The 16,979-nt window shown below is 37.5% G+C and overlaps 1 protein-coding gene across 10 annotated transcripts in view; it reads left to right on the top strand.

Moving 5' to 3' along the window:
* The window catches only part of Ntrk3 (neurotrophic tyrosine kinase, receptor, type 3), a 401,049-nt gene that overhangs the window by 364,630 nt on the left and 19,440 nt on the right, over positions 1-16,979 (top strand). For 8 of the 10 annotated variants that reach the window (XR_001785487.2, XR_001785486.2, XR_001785488.2 and 5 more), the window contains one exon: positions 12,261-12,302. The exons of the other annotated variants lie outside the window; for them this stretch is intronic. Coding sequence is in view for 2 of the 8 variants with exons in the window: in XM_011250816.3 (XP_011249118.1) it covers positions 12,261-12,302 (42 nt within the window). In the remaining 6 variants the exon portion in view is untranslated. The remainder of the gene's footprint in view (positions 1-12,260; positions 12,303-16,979) is intronic. 10 annotated transcript variants of the gene reach the window in all.

The following is a 16,979-nucleotide window of genomic DNA, read 5'->3' as shown; positions in this document are numbered from 1 at the left end:
TTATCCTCTAGGCTCACACTGCTAAACAGCTTGACTCTTAACTTATTGTAGTTTTGGAAAACTTGAGGATTTATCCTAATCCCAAGGCTAGAGGCTCAGATGCAGCAGCCTTTTCTCTGAGATTTTGCTAAATGGATGCTGATTGCATAAGCTGCCACATTGCCCTGCTCAGAGGGAGCCCCCACTCTAATGTCTTTGTAAATTTTCTATTTCCCTTGGAAAAATTCCAAGTACCTACTACATAGACTTGGGGTCAAGTTCTTCAATTTGTCAACCAGGAAGTGAGACAATAGCTTGCAGACATGTTCTTGGGGAGAGTCTCGCGCGTGCGTGCGTGCGTGCGTGTGTGTGTGTGTGTGTGTGTGTGTGTGTGTGTGTGCGTGCGCGCGTGTTGGGGGAGTTTGGCAGTGAGGCAAAAGCAAGTATAGCAATTCTGACTTCACAATTCTGAGGACTCATGTCATTGTAACAATTGGAAAGATGGCCCAGTCAGACTAGTGCTGGCTACTAGGACCATAGCTATTGTCATGTTCAAGGACATAGCTGTCCCTGATTGATGTAGCTCTTTGCATGTGGCAGCACAGGATAGGATGTAAGAGGCAAAACCCACTGGGGTATTGTCTTAGTCAGGGTTTCTATTCCTGCACAAACATCATGATCAAGAAGCAAGTTGGGAAGGAAAGGATTTATTCAGCTTACACTTCTGTACTGCTGTTCATCACCAAAGGAAGTCAGGACTGGAACTCAAGCAGGTCAGGGAGCAGGAGCTGATGCAGAGGCCATCGAGGGATGTTCTTTACTGGCTTGCTTCCCCTGGCTTGCTCAGCCTGCTCTCTTATAGAACCAAGACTACCAGCCCAGGGATGGTCCCACCCACAAGGGGCCTTTCCCCCTTGATCACTAATTGAGAAAATGCCTTACAGTTGGATCTCATGGAGGCATTTCCTCAACTGAAGCTCCTTTCTCTGTGATAACTCCAGCTGTGTCAAGCTGACACAAAACTAGCCAGTACAATTGACCCCTTGTCAACTTGACACACAAACACATCACTAGAAAGCCTCAACCCTTACATTCTTATTCATCCCCAAGATCTAAATAACTTTAAAAGTCCCACAGTCTTTACATATTCTTAAAATTTCAATCTCTTTAAAATATCCATCTCTTTTAAAATTCAAAGTCTTTTTACAATTAAAAGTCTCTTAACTGTGGGCTCCTCTAAAATAGTTTCTTCCTTCAAGAGGGAAAATATCAGGGCACAGTCACAATCAAAAGCAAAAATCAATCTCCAACCGTCCAATGTCTGGGGTCCAACTCATGATCTTCTGGGCTCCTCCAAGGGCTTGGGTTACTTCTCCAGCCATGCCCTTTGTAGCATACGCATCGTCCTCTAGGCTCCAGATGCCTGTACTCCACTACTGATGCTGCTCTTGGTGGTCAACTCATGGTACTGGCATCTCCAAAACACTGCGTGACCCCTTCAGTCCTGGGTCTTCAATTGCAACTGAGGCTGCACCTTCACCAATCGCCTTCTATGCCCTCTCACAGTGCTGAGCCTCAGCTGCTCTGAGTGACCCCTTCATGCCTTCAAAACCAGTACCACCTGGGTGACCCTTACATATTACCAAGTCCCGCTGCAGCAGGAGTACAACCTTGGCTAACTCTGGAACACAGCTTCTTTGTGCTTTCAGAAAACACTTCCCAGAAGATGTCACCTCAATGATGCTGGTCTCTTCTTAATCACTGCTAATTTCTTAGCTCCAGCTAACCAGCATCAATAGTCCCAGTAATGCAAAGTTTTTGCTTTAGTAGTTCTCGTATCTTGTTAATCACAGCTGATTCTTCAGCCCCAGCTAACCAGAACTACAGAATCTTCACCATCAAAACAGCAATGGCCCTGAAAAGAGTCTTTAATTTTCCCTCTGAAATTTCACAAGCCAGGCCTCTATCTTCTGCACTGTTCTCAACATTATCTTCCAAGCTCCTACAAAACATCTGACAGAGCTCTTAACAACGAATGGTTCTTCAAGCCCAAAGTTCCAAAGTCCTTCCACAGTCCTCCCCAAAACATGGTCAGGTTGTCACAGGAATACCCCACTTCTGGCACCAATTTGTCTTAGGGTTTCTATTCCTGAACAAACATCATGACCAAGAAGCAAGTTGGGGAGGAAAGGGTTTATTCAATTTACACTTCCGTACTGCTGTTCATCACCAAAGGAAGTCAGGACTGGAACTCAAGCAGGTCAGAAAGCAGGAGCTGATGCAGAAGCCATGGAGGAATGTTCTTTACTGACTTGCTTCCCCTGGCTTGCTCAGCCTGCTCTCTTATAGAACTCAAGACTACCAGCCCAGAGATGGTCCCACCCACAAGGGGCCTTTCCTCTTTGATCACTAATTGAGAAAATGCCTTACAGTTGGATCTCATGGAGGCATTTCCTCAACTGAAGCTCCTTTCTCTGTGATAACTCCAGCTGTGTCAAGTTGACACAAAACTAGCCAGTACAGGAATGTATCAAGTGTTAGACAGACTTTTCAGGTGATGAAGAAGATATCTCTTGACATTTGATTTGTTTTTTAAATGCACATGGTATATTTTCTCTGTGCTAAGACATGCAATTAAGAAATACTAAAACTGAATAAATAAAAATTAATGGCCTCTACCAGGACTGGCAGTCTCCGGATGATGAGATCATTTGGCCATAAACATACGTTTCAGAGTTTTAACAGCTCTTTGTAGCTGAATCCTCAAAGAAGATAGGTTACTTTATTATCTCCTTCAAAAAGTCTGGATTAGTTTATATTCTTTCCATACAGAGGAGGTTTGAGTTGTTCCCAGAAATACTCTGCCCTGTGGATTTGCATTTATTCTTCTTTGCTGAGTCTTGGTTTATCTATTTGGAATATGGGTTACCATGTTTCCTAACTAGACAGAGTTGTTTGAGGGTAGATGTTTTGAATGTCTGGGTGAGAAGAAGGAATCTGGGTGCTTTAGTGCCCCTTTGTCCAGGTAATAGATACAGAGACCTGAGAACCTTCTAAAGCCTGGTTGAGTTTCTCTTTAATCTGGAATAATGGAATCCCCTTCACCACAGCAAAGTGAGAGACCATTAGAGGAAATACAAAACCACAATTCACTGTTCAGGAGAGAGGCAAACACTATGTGTGAGGATGGAGGGGGTCTGAGAGTTCCCTGTGGTCCACACCTAGCATTCTACATCCAGGAAGAACGGGTGATGGGTCACAGGCAGCCATTCCCCATTCAGTACCTTCAGTTTTTGGGGATGCAGCTACAATTGAGGATTAAGAGCTAGAGTGAACAGTGGGTAGTCAGGGGTCCTAAGCAGACACTCTGGCTGCTCAGGGTGATATTCTTCCTTCCATCTTTTCCTCCTACTTCTATTTGGAAATGAGAGAGATACAGACTAAAGAAAAGACAAGAGAGAGAAGACATTTCTTATCTGTATGTGAATGTTCTATACTTAAGAGCTCTAAACTTTTATGATCTCAAAAGAATTTTGAAAAGCTATGGATGTCTCCAACACATTTAAAGTTGTCGTTAAGAAACTTCTATGTAGTTGGTTGCAACCTTTTAAAAAGTTTCAAGTGCTGCCATCATTTCCAGAGTATTGTAAACATTGACATTAAAAAAATACATCATTCCTTTAATGCATCTAATGAAGTTTAAATACCAGAGCAATTTGGTACATCATCTATTTAACACATGAACAAATTCTTAAACAGCCATTTTTACATGGCTCCTTTTTCTTCTTGAATTTATATTTTCATTCCAGTTACCACGCTGAATTTTATCTTTATGTAATTTATTTTTATGCTTGAAAGCCCTTTATTGGCCACTCTATCATGGTTTACTGTGACAAAAATGTGTATGAAGATTTAAATTTAATTTTTAATGTCCAGTGACCATAAGTTTTTAAATGTTAAGAGATTTTTTTTGAATGAGTATCCCTGCAATTATTAGCAATGAACAGAAACAGACAGTAGATCAAAGTAATAACTATATATCCCAGATTTTGATGACCATGGGAGTTAAAAGTAAAACATGAATGGAAACTTATCTTCTCTATTCATCAATTGCCACATACATTATTGATTAAACTTATTTATTGTTAATACATACTATTATTCAGGATCAATTCTATTGGTTTTGTGTATGTGTGAATACAAGGGATTTTTATTTTATTGACATGTGACTCAAGTCTTTGAATTATTTGCTGGGACTATCTATTGGTCTCTTATCAATAATTATTTTATTTTTATATCTATAATAACCTTTTATGTTTGTTTCCCCATTAGTTTTTGTTTTGATCTATCTATCTATCTATCTATCTATCTATCTATCTATCTATCTATCTTTAAGAAGTTGGAGTGTCCAGAGTGTAAGATTTATTCTCTAATCACCAGCATCTTTGCTAGACTACTGGGAGTTTTATATTCAAGTTTAGAAAACATACATATAAGAGTTGAGGATCTTTAAAATACCTCAAAGCTATCCTTACTGGGGACATATTTGGAGGTCTTCATGCATCTTCAAGCTTTGCAAACTCAGGTGGGCAATGACTTTGGGGAGCTATATTCTCAATCTCTTATGCCTTCCTTGCGAGGAAGGCTCTTCTGTAAATTGAGGTTGACTGGAAAAACTAAGGAGTTGGTATACACAATGGAGTCTTGTACATCTATATAAGGAAAGAGTGAATTCCCAATAAGAAAGCAAAGCACAGAACACAGAAATTAATTTGAACTGATATGTGTGTGAACAAACAAACAAACCAACAATCTGACAAAAAAAGGGAAAAATAGCTAGAACAAACCCTAATTATGTTCTATAGGAAGGTGCGAGTAAGAGTGTCTAGTGGCAAGATCAGTAGAATAAGAATGGAGTTGTAATTTATGTAAAAGGATCTTGATTTTTGCTTTTGAGCTTGAAGTTATGTTTCAGTTTTTTAAAAAATAGCCAATAATTGACACAAAATAAGTTGGAAAATAAAAAACAAAAAAGTATTTCTGATATTGAAAACAATAAAATAAAGAAGTGTGTTGATATGGTAACTTTGAAAGAACTAAGATAAAGTTATACTTTCCACTTTTTCTAGTTGGTGTATCTTAGGGACAGAAAGAACTGAGGTCAGGGTAGATGGTTTAATGTTGAAACTATCTATATATTTTTAATATGATTAAGAAGTGACACTGTTTGGCTGTGGCTATCTGCATAAATTGCTGGATGAAGCCTCTCTAATGAAAACTGTCCTAAGCACAAATCTATCAATCTGTGAGTATAGCAGAATATCTTTAGGAATAATTTCAGTGATATTCTCTCTCTCTCTCTCTCTCTCTCTCTCTCTCTCTCTCTCTGCTAGTCAAGTTTCTACCTTGTCTCTGGATTATTCAGACTCAGGGATCTGGCCCTCCAGGCAGTATCAAAGACACCCTCTCATGGCATGGGTCTCAAGGTGGACCACTCATTGGTTGGCCACTCCCACTATTTCTGTACCATCTTCACCCTGGCACATCTTGCAGGCAGGGCAATTTGTGGGTTGAAGGTTTTGTGGCTGGATTGGTGTTCCAGTCCCTCCACTGCAAGTCATGTGTGGTTACTGGAGATAACTGATCCAGGCTCTGTATCTTCTATTATAGGAGTCTTAGCTAAGGTCAGTCTTGTAGATTCCAGGATGTTTCTATTGCACTAGGTTTCTACCTGGTCTTCCAAATGCCCTCTAATTCCAGTTGAAGCTCCTAGCACTCTCTCCTTCCAACTTCCCTCTCCCCTCACTGATCCCTCTTGTTCTCTTTCCCACCCTTTCTTACTCCACCTAAAATATCCATTCTATTTCCTTTTCCCACGGAGATTCATACTTCCTCCTTGAGTCCTCGTTACTAGGTCTCTACTTGTCTCTAGGTCTGTGGATTTTAGCATGATTATCCTTTTCTACTCAGATAATATCCACTTAGAAGTCAGTACATACCATGTTTGTCTTTATGGGTCTGGATTACCTCACTTAGAATGTTTTTTTTTTCCATCTATTTGCCTAAAATTTTCATGATGTTATGTTTATAACAGCCGTGTAAATGTACTACACTATCTTTATCCATTTCTTAGTTGAGGGACGTCTAGGTTGTTTCCAGTTTCTGAGTATTATTAATAAAGCTTCTATGAACACAGTTGACCTTGTGATAGGAAGGAGGCAGTGTCCTTTGGGTGTATGCCTAGGAGTGGTATAGCTGCGTCTTGAAGTAGAACTATTTCCAAATTTCTGAGAAACTGCCATATTGATTTCCAAAGTAGCTACACAAATTTGCACTCCCACCAGCAATGGAAGAATCTTCCCCATGTTCTACATCCTCACTAGCATGAACTATCATTAGTGATTTTTATCTTAGCTATTCTGACAGGGGTAAGGTGAAACATCAAAGCAATTTTGATTTGCATTTCCTTGAGTTCTAAGAATGCTAAAACATTTCTTTAAGTGTGTCTCAGCCATTAGACATTCCTCTGTTAAGAATTCTCTGTTCAGTTCTCTTCCTTCTTTTAAGTTGAGTTGTTTGGTTTGTTGATGTTTAGCTTCTTGAGTTCTTTATATATTTTGGAAATTAGCTTTCTTGTCAGCTATGGAGTTGAGAAAGTGTTTTTCCATTTTGTAGGCTGCCATTTTGTTCCATTGATGGCATCCTTTGCCTTACAGAAGCTTTTCAGATTTGTGAGATCCCATTTATTAATTGTCAATCTTAAATGGAATGTGGGGAAACTTGTGAAAGAGCGGAGAAGAGAGATTGTAGAAGCCAGAGGGTCTGTCTCCTGAGAGGCTCTGCCAGAGCCTGACAAAGTCAGAGGCAGAAGCTTGCAGCCAACCACTGGACTGAGCTCAGAGGTCCCAGATGGAAGAGTTGGAGAAGGGACTGAAGGAGCTGAGGGGGGTTTACAGCCCCATGGAGGGAGCAATAGTATCAACAGGCCATAGCCCCTGGAACTCTCGGGGACTGGACCACCAACCAAAGAGTATACATGGAGGGACCCATGGTACTGGCCACATTTGTGGCAGAGGATGGCCTAGTTGGACACCAGTAGGAGGAGAGGCACATGGGCCTGAGGGTGTTCAGTGCTCCAGTGTAGGGGAATGCCAGGGTGGGAGGACGGGAGTGGGTGGGTGGGTGGGGGAGCACCCTCATAGAGGCAGAAAGAGAGGGTATAGGGGAGGGGGTTCTGAAGGGGAGACCTGGAAAGAGGAAAATATTTGAAATGTAAATAAAGAAAATATCCAATAAAAACCAACCAACCAAAACAAACAAACAAACAAACAAACAAACAAAAAAAGAAGGAAGGCTATTTTGTACAGGTAGGCCAGTATGTGTTGAATGCAAGAGATGCGTCTTCCCAGGGAACCAAGTTATCTGTATGAGAGTGGAAAGAAAAAAAAAAGCCAGAGGGGTCAAGGGCACCACAAGAAAACTCACAGAATCAACAACCTAGGCTCGTAGGGGCTCAGAGAGACTGAAATGGCAATCACAGACCTTGCATCGGAGACTGACCTAGGCCTTTTACATATGTGTTGTAGTTGTGTAGTTTGGTCTTCTTTTGGAACTCCTAACAGTGGGTGTAGGGGCTGTTTCTGAGTCTTTGCCTCCTTTTAGGACATTTTTACTCCTACTGGTTGGCCTCTTCCAGCCTTACTATGAGGAGAGGTGTCTAGTTTTATTGCACCTTCATATGCCATGTTTGGTTGATATTCCTGGGAAGCCTGTCCTTTTCTGGAGGGAAATGGAGAAGAAGTGGATTAGGGGGAGAGGAAGGCAGCAAAGGGAAAGGCTGGGAGGGAAAGGAGGGAGGGGAAACTGCAGGTGTAATATATAAGAGAGTACATAACTTTAAAAATCACATGAATGTGTTATGAAAAATTAAATAATTTTATTATTACATTCTAGTACTCATGATTTTCAGCATGAGAGAAAAAAATGAAATATAAAGTTCAAAGAAGCCAAGCAATCCTGAGTTTGAGTGTGGATAAGCAAAATCATGAGCTCCTGTTGTATTTTCCCTTTCAAAAAATGATTCCCAGCTTTGAATTTCCCACTATAAAAACTCCGAAGTGACGAGCACCCTAGTAGCATGGAGAACTCACAAGGATCCATGTTATGATCCCCGGATTCCATTGTGCATCAAAAAGATGCAGAGATCCTTGGAGAAACATTAGCTTCAAAGGCTCTGGAAGGAAATGACAAGAGGAGCATACAATGTTCTTTCATGTAAGAAAGTGAAGGTGCCATCAAAGACTACTGGGGTTATATGAGAAGAGAAGGAGGCACAGCTTTAAGAGGTTTCCATTGGTCAAAGATGGAAGGAAACAAGACATCAAAAATAGTCACTGCAGCAGACTGAAACACTTCAAGTGGGAGTTAAAAAAAATAAGAAAAGAAAAAAAAAAAAGAGCAAGTCCTGAAAATGATTTTCAGAAGCAAAACAAAATCCTCACAGCTGACCCTGGGAGAGTGGTGGCTCTTCTTTTCTTACTGCTCTGACCAATAACTCTCAGACAGCAGCTTAAGAGCAGAAGTTTTTACTTTAACTCAAAATTTGAGGTGGTGTAGCCCGCCATGGAGGGGAAAGCATGGTGCAAGTATGAGTGTGGAAGAGCTGATCATGTTGTGTTAGCCATAAGGAAGCAGAGTACACAGGAAGTAGTGCTAGACTATAAAATCTCAAGACCCGCCTTCAGGAATCCACTTCCTTAAGTGTGGGGTTGTTGTTGTTTTTGTTTTTTGTTTTTGTTTTTTATTTGCTTTTTCCTTTCAAATGAACTCCATAAGCTCTGGACTAAGTATTCAAACATTCAAGCCTTTGTGTTCAAACCACAAACAAACCATAATGCCTAGGGGTAAACTCAGTCTCCTAAAAACAAGTTAATACAGTGAAATAGTCAAGCCTGCTTCATAAAAGCTGTAATCAGTACAATCACATAGCAGATGAAGGGAAGTTTTTATTTATAGAAATTTTCTGCTAATATATGCAGGAGAAATACTATAATTAGAATGTCATCCTCTGAACCACTAATGAAATAATAGATTTGGGCAATGATCATCAATGGTTGCTAAAATCACTAGGTTAAAGGGGACTTTATAATGAGTGACCAGACAGGATTCATTGATGGGTCATAAAATCATATAAAAGAGAGACACCACTTTCCATTATGTTTCAGAGGAAGCTCATGTTGTATCATGCAGATACTGTATGTCTGGGGATAATGGTTTTAATGGTAAACAGACTTAATAATTAAAGAAGTCTTGTATTCTTAAGTCAACATACATGAGGATCTAAGAAGGGAAGTTCCTGATGAATTCTGCACAGGTTCAGCGAGAGAGGATTCCAGGACCACCCAATTTCTATAGACCTACCTCTAAACCTAATGAGCAAAACCTTTCCTGAGCAAATATCTCCTTCCAGCTTTCTCTTTCCTTAGCGTGAGGATAAGAGAGGACAACAGAAGGCAGTGATGGGGCCATGGGAGGCTCTGAAAGCAGATAGGGCCTTTTTCCCAAGAGCAAATAATTCAAAATTTTATTTTTCTACTTTTTTTATTGCTGCAACCATTCTTCAGCATTTCCCTTGCTCCTTATTAGTTTTTGTCACCCCTTTTCATGGTTTAGCTTCAAGATCCTTAAGGTATCCCCTAGAGAGCTCCAATTACAAGCTAATACTACTCAGGCAAAGTGTAGGTAAGTCATACTGTTTTCATCTGTGAAGTGGGGACAGTAGAGGCACCTCTCCCACAGGAATGGAGAAAAATGAAATGAGAGACCATATGATATCTCCATTCATTAGTATTGTTCTTGTCCTTGATACTATAGCTCTGGATAGTTTATGTCTGGGTAAGTTTTACGGTGGAGATATTTGTCAAGGAGTGTCTCTCCTCTCCCTCTCCCCCTCTTCTTCTTCCTCTTCTTCTTCCTCTTCTTCTTCTTCTTCTTCTTCTTCTTCTTCTTCTTCTTCTTCTTCTTCTTCTTCTTCCTCTTCTTCCTCTTCTTCCTCTTCTTCCTCTTTTTCCTCTTCTTCTTCTTCTTCTTCTTCTTCTTCTTCTTCTTCTTCTTCTTCTTCTTCTTCTTCTTCTTCTTCTTCTTCTTCTTCTTCTTCTTCATCTTCTTCTTCTTCTTCATCTTCTTCTTCTTCTTCTTCTTCTTCTTCTTCTTCTTCTTCTTCTTCTTCTTCTTCTTCTTCTTCTCCTTCTCTCTCTCTGTCTCTGTCTCTCTCTGTCGTCTCTTTCTCTATCTCTGTCGTCTCTCTATATATCTCTGTCTGTCTGTCTCTCTCTGTCTCTCTCTGTCTGTCTCTCTCTCTCTCTCTCTCTCTCTCTCTCTCTCTCTCTCTCTCTCTCTCTCTCCCTATTATTAGAAACTATTAGACTACTATTTTTCCCAGGCTGAGTCTCCTCAATGTGGGGGAATTATGGAAGGAAATTAATATGGGTTCTTATGGGCAATAAGGGAGCTGTAGGAAGTTCGATTTGTTATGTTATCTAGGAGCATGTAAAGATGTACACAGTGATCAATTACTGTACTGTGTGTACATCTCTGCACTTAATGATATCTGGTAGGTTCTTGTATCTGTGATGCCATCTGAGGCAGCAATTCAAGATTTCTTGACTTCCTATTTTTGCTGATTTTGCCATGTTAAGACCTTATTCTTAGAGGAATGTAATATAAATATCATCCACATTGATGTTGCTAACTTATAACAGCCTTTTAGAGGGGCCCTGTGAACAGTTAATGCCCTTCTGGGAGTTGCCTTCTCAAACAAACACTTAGGATCATCACAGTTGCACCCAGTACTCTTGACTTTCTCCTTTTCTGAACATGGAGATTTCAATGTAAAACATCCTCTGTATTTTATATAAAAACCATCAATGGAGACATATGTTAGCATCAAATGGAGGGCTCCATTATTTGAAGTTACACAACCAGGGTGATGTTTGTTATTCCTGACTTCTATTTGTTTTCACTCAAGAAGCCCGGTGAAACAAACCATTCTAGCATTTCCTGCCACAAACATACTTATTTTACAAAACTGATATTTTTTGTGGACTTGTATCTGTTGGTTTCTGTCTGTCTATTCAAATGTTTATTTTTCCTTTTATCTTGGAATTTTAAAATATGGTGCCTGATCACCATAAAATTGTAAACAATATACAAATACATATAATAAAATTTGGAACCTTCTTACTTTCATCTCTAGAGAAAATTATTGCCTTAGTGACTTTCTGGATCTTTTCATGTCATTCACAAAGTGTATATTATTACTGTGCATTTGCTTATGCTTATGCATTTTCATTTTTACATAAATGAGAATGACAACATGTATTTATCATGAGTTGTATTTTCAAATACTACACATATCGTCCTGGACATACTGAGCTAGCAGTACATAGTAGTAGTATTTTTTATTCTGTTTTAACCACCATATATGCCTTTAAAAATGAACATATCTATGCCTTTTAAAATGAAAATCTTGAACTAAATATTTTTGCCTACACACAGACAATAATTTTCTACTACTCCTACAGTGAAATCAATGGACCCCAGGGCTCTTACATCTTCATTGTGGGTAGATAATGCAAAAACTGCATCCTCAGAAACAGATTCCAATCTCACGGTCAGGATTACAACATCAGTGCTCACACTGTCTCAAGCATCAGATAGCAACCTTTCTTTCCCCCCTTTATCAACTGTCATTAAAATACATGTCTATGCTCTTTGACTTGGCATCTTGTCATTTGTCTGTGGCCATTTGTAGCTATTTTGTGGCTTGTCTGCTTAGTCTTCACTCATCTATCTGTTGGTTTGCTTATCTAACTAACACAAAGAAGCACCATGAATTATATGGATTTTAGTTCCTTGTCTATCCCAGCACTAGGGAGGCAGAGGCAGGAGTACTTCTGCCCGCTTGAGGCATGCCTGATTTATACAGAGACTTTCAGGCCAGCCTGAGGCTGCTTAGCAAGACCATTTTACAAAGTCATATTAATGATAATAATTATTATGATTTATCTGTTAACATACATTGCAGATGTTTCTGTCATTTGTCTTTGGATTACAAATTTTTGTCTTTGCTATTTAATTTTACAAAATTGTGTCTATAAATTGTATCCTTTGTGGCTTTTTAAATGTATGTCATGTAGGAAGGTCTTCTACTCCTGAGGTTATACAAATACCTTTGTAAGTTTTCTTCTAATATTCTTATTGTTTTGTTTTTTTATGTTTAGCTCTTTAATCCATCTGGAAATGATTTTTGTATATGGTGTGAGGTAGGTATCTAAGTGTATTTTTTAAATGAATAGTTCATTGTCCCAACACTTTAATTACTAACCCATCATTTCATATATTAAACTTCCGTATTTATACATGATTCTCCTTCCAGGTTTTCTGTTTTGTTACATTGGTATATTGTCTATCCCTATTCCAAATGCAGGGTGTTCATTGCACAGTGCAATAAAATGTGTTGCTATCTGATAGAACAAATCTCCATCAATGTTCTAGGTCAACAGTTCTTTAATTAAGCAATCACTACTCTGGATATACTCTGGATTCATCTTGGCAGTTTCCATTACGCATTCCATTGAGAGTTTTAAATATATATTGCACTGAAATCTTAAATTGTATTTAAAGGATGAATGAGTGACCTATCCCATCAAACCTTCTTATCCAAGAAAGTGATAAAACTCCATCTATGTAGGCCCTATTTTGTGTTTTTTGATCTGAATATACCTATACATTTTAAGTCAAGTTATATATCAGATTTTAAAGTGCTTTATTGATATCCTACAGTTTTACTTTCAATTCTGTTTTGAGTTACTATGGTATTATTCATGTAGTTTGGCTATTATTTTTCCATATGTGGTTATCTTACTAAGCTATAATAGTTTTAATTATTTTTAATTAATTGTTTTTGAACAACCATGCTATACCCAGACAGCAGACAATTTGGAGTCTCTGCTTCAACATTTTATCATATATTTATTTTTTAAAATTCATACCATACATACATTATGGTCATATGTATGTCCAACTCCTCTATGTAACTCCTCCCCCCAGGTCTATCCACCCCTCTAATTGCTTTGTGTCCTCTTTCTTAAAATTTAATAACCCATAGACTTTGGGTTATTAAACCCATAGACTTTATGCTGTCCATAAGACTTCTGGTTGTATATCCATCCACTGGAGTATGGTTGACCTTCCCGTAGAGAAAACTGTTACTCCTGTGGAAAACATCAAATCTTCATAGCAACTCAGTTAGGCATGGGAACTCATGAACTTCTTCCCCTTCGTGCCAGAATGCTGACTGGCTTGATCATGTGCAAGTCTCCTGCAAGCAACCACAGCTGCTGTGAGGTCATGAGTGCATAGGTCAGGTCATGTCCAGATGACTCTGTTTTTGCTCATCTTCCTTATCAATCTTGATTCTTACAGTCTTTCTTCCCCCTCTTCTTTGATGGCCGCTGAACCTTGTAGAAGAGGTGTGATGCAGATGTCCCAGTTGTGGCTGAGCTTTTACAGCCACTTATTCTCTGTGTGTCTATTCCTCATTAGGTTCTGTGTTAAGTACCATCCACGGCACAAAGAAATTTTTCTGATGAGTTCTGAGAGCCGCACTCATCCAGGCATATAGAATTGTGTATTTAGAGGCCAGTTTGATGTTGTATGCATATAACAAAATAGTTACTTTATTACATTGATTAGGGTTTCCTGGATAGTGCTTTACGAAATCAGGGAAACAAATTCCTTCTGTGCTTCTCAGGTTTATCAGGGATTGTGATATGTAATGTGTTAAGTAAAAGAAGTTTCCTTTCCACATTAATAGATTAGAATTTTTAACCAGAAAACAGTACTGAAAATTTTTAGCATCTTTTCAAGTAATGTATTTTTTTCTTTACTTTTTAATTAGGTAAATGGAACAGTAGATTTCCTAAGGTTGTTATTCTTGTGATATATTTTGAATACGCTTTTCAGTTTGGTGATTATAGTTAGAACTGAAATGGTCTTATAAGGCTATACAGACTAAATCTCTTTATCTCTATTTATATATTTGACCAGTTCTGCTTTTACATATACAAGCCATAGAGTGGTTTGAGAAAGTGTCTATGTTTTTCGTATTGGAAAACTCTACTAAGACTCACATACAAGACCATATTTTTACTTCCATCAGATGTGGGTTTGCTACAGTTTTGATATTTTGTTCTCAAATTTTCTACATTTCTCAATTTTTTTTTTTTAGTATTTATAGTAAGTCACTAGTTGAACTTATATTTTAAAACTTATTGGACTTTAATTTTTTTTTGTAATTTCACATTTTTCTCTTTTACATTGTTTATTAACCTGGCCAAAGGTTTTAATAACTTTTGAAAGACAGAAAATTCATTATGTAGATCAAATAAGTGGTTTTGTCTCTTTTGACTGTGTTGTCATTTATCAGGGATTGTGATATGTAATGTGTTAAGTAAAAGAAGTTTCCTTTCCACATTAATAGATTAGACTTTTCAACCAGAAAACAGTACTGAAAAATTTTAGCATCTTTTCAAGTAATGTATTTTTTCTTTACTTTTTAATTAGGTAAATGGAACAGTAGATTTCCTAAGGTTGTTATTCTTGTGATATATTTTGAATACGCTTAACTTATACTAAACCAGTTTTGTTTTTAATTTTTTGCCTTTATTGTTAGTTTCTTTTTACTGTATGGATTTTCAGGATTTTACTTCCTTTCAAAATTGAATCCTTACTTAGCTTAGTTATAATTTAATTATTCTAACAATAGTTAATTTCCAAAATGTTTTTTAAAGATTCTTTTGGGTATATTCCATAGGATTCAATGAATAGGACTTCAGCTCATAGTATAATAAATACTATTTTCAGCAAATCGTATTTTAATTCCTTCCTCCCATAAACTGTTTAATAGATTAATCCTTTCTTGCTATTTATAGTTTGCTTCACTTGCTAGGAAAAATGTTTCTTGTTCTTATTATGTACTTACGTTTTTTTTTCTTTTCAGATTTCCTTTGATGTTTAATATGTAATTGGATTTTGTATTTAAAAAGTAGCGTTAGTGTGGATTAATTTTTCATTGTGATAGCTTTATCAGTTTTTAAAATTTTGCAATATTTTCCTCTTTACATATGCATATATTTAACATAGTGCTGCTGTGGTAACCTGAGTAAAGAAGTTCATGATTAACATAATGACAAATTTTTCCAACTTTATATATGTCATTCTATTTGAAATAACTACACTATAAGCTCTTTTTAACATTAAATTGTTGATAATTAGAGTTTTCAACTACATATAATAATACAAAATGTTTAGAAAGAAATGAATTAAGGAAATCTAATTGGCCATCTCCATCTACATAAACATATCCATGTATATGCAAGCTTTCTTGTATGCATTCGTACATGTCCATATATGGCTAATTATAACTCACTTTTATTGCTTCTACTTTCAGCGCTTTATTTTTAATATTTTCTGTAATTTTGGTTTAAATGCAGCTTTTATAAATAACATGAACTTTGAGTTCTAACCTAAATGTTCCTCATATGTTAGAGGTAGTAATAATCCATTTATACTTACTGTCTACAGAGCATCATATTTTACTTTCAATTTGTACATTTTGTTCATTATTGCTGCTTTTTTTTTGTAAGATGAAAGATTTTGATACTGTGTTCCTGAAAACTGTTAGGAAGCTGTATATAGTACTTTTATTCTTTTGGAAGCTACTTAAAGTTCTTCACAAGCATATTTAAGGGTAAATTATTATGACCAGTGATTGATTGGTATCTATAAGTGCTTTTCCTTCCCCTCTTAATGATAAAGTCTTTATCAGGCTTTTAATTATTTCTGCACCCACTCTCATCTGCACTTATGGTTAAAATTATGTGGAAATTCCATTTCCCATAATTAGGTTAGCAGTAGCAGCAGTGGTACTGTTAACATTATTGGTAATATTATTTACTTTATGTTTCTATTTTATAGGAAGCCCTTATTAGTTATTGTATTACCATTAGCCACCAAATTAGCAAGCACTATTTAGATTTAAATTGCACTGTTGTGGTCTATTTACTCCATTGTTGTGGAATTCAAGACAGCACATACCTTGCATCCCTTTTTCTGTTCTTCTAGAATCATACTCTATTAATTCCTGGTGGTTTTGTCTTTTTTGCTTGTTTTGGTTTGGATTTTAATTTTTCTTTGAAAAGCCTGTATTTTAGTGAAGAGTCCTAGTGATTGCTTTCCAGGAAGACACATTTTGCATTTTCTTCACAGCATGTAGAAAGCTAGACTTATTTCAAAAGTCCCAGTTTAAGAGTGACTTTTCTACAAATCTAGAAGATAAGTGTCTTCTAAAATGTTTCCAGTGGATGACACACACACAGTCTCTTGGCTTAGGTGTGAGGTTTTCATCTCTTTAGCTACTTGATACCCAGTGCTCATTGCTGATGTTTCTCCAACTGGTCCATCAGGGAAAGATATTTATATTAACAGTTTACTGGGACACAGACACAGAACTATCTTCATTTCAAGCGAATAGCAAGCACTTTTGGAACAAATTTCGCTTATTAACTGGAAGGTCCAGCTTCTGACATTCTGCTTGGTAATGACTCGGTTCATTCCTGAGATTTGAAGCACGCTGTGAAATTTCTTTTGTGTGTGCTGATATCTCTAACTTACTGGATAGTGAATATTTATGGAGAGTTTTCCCTTCAGTCATATCCCAAATGTCTCCTCTTCTCAGTCACTTTCTCTTCCCCTTGCATCTCAGGGGTAAATCCACAAAGTGTCTTGTTGGCTCATTGTAAAGACTGTATTCTCCATGATGTATCATACTAAGCATTTTGAAGAGTTATTCTTTTCTCCCACTCAGTTTCTTATTAATACATGATCTTAGGAGCTTCTGGAAGTCTCTATTTTGTTCACATGAGGCACAGATCCCAAGT

The sequence above is a fragment of the Mus musculus genome, chromosome 7 (genome assembly GCF_000001635.26).
Source record: "Mus musculus strain C57BL/6J chromosome 7, GRCm38.p6 C57BL/6J".
NCBI classification, from domain to species: Eukaryota; Metazoa; Chordata; class Mammalia; order Rodentia; family Muridae; genus Mus; species Mus musculus.
Note: the sequence above shows the minus strand (reverse complement) of the source record. Positions and strands in the feature narration are given on the sequence as shown.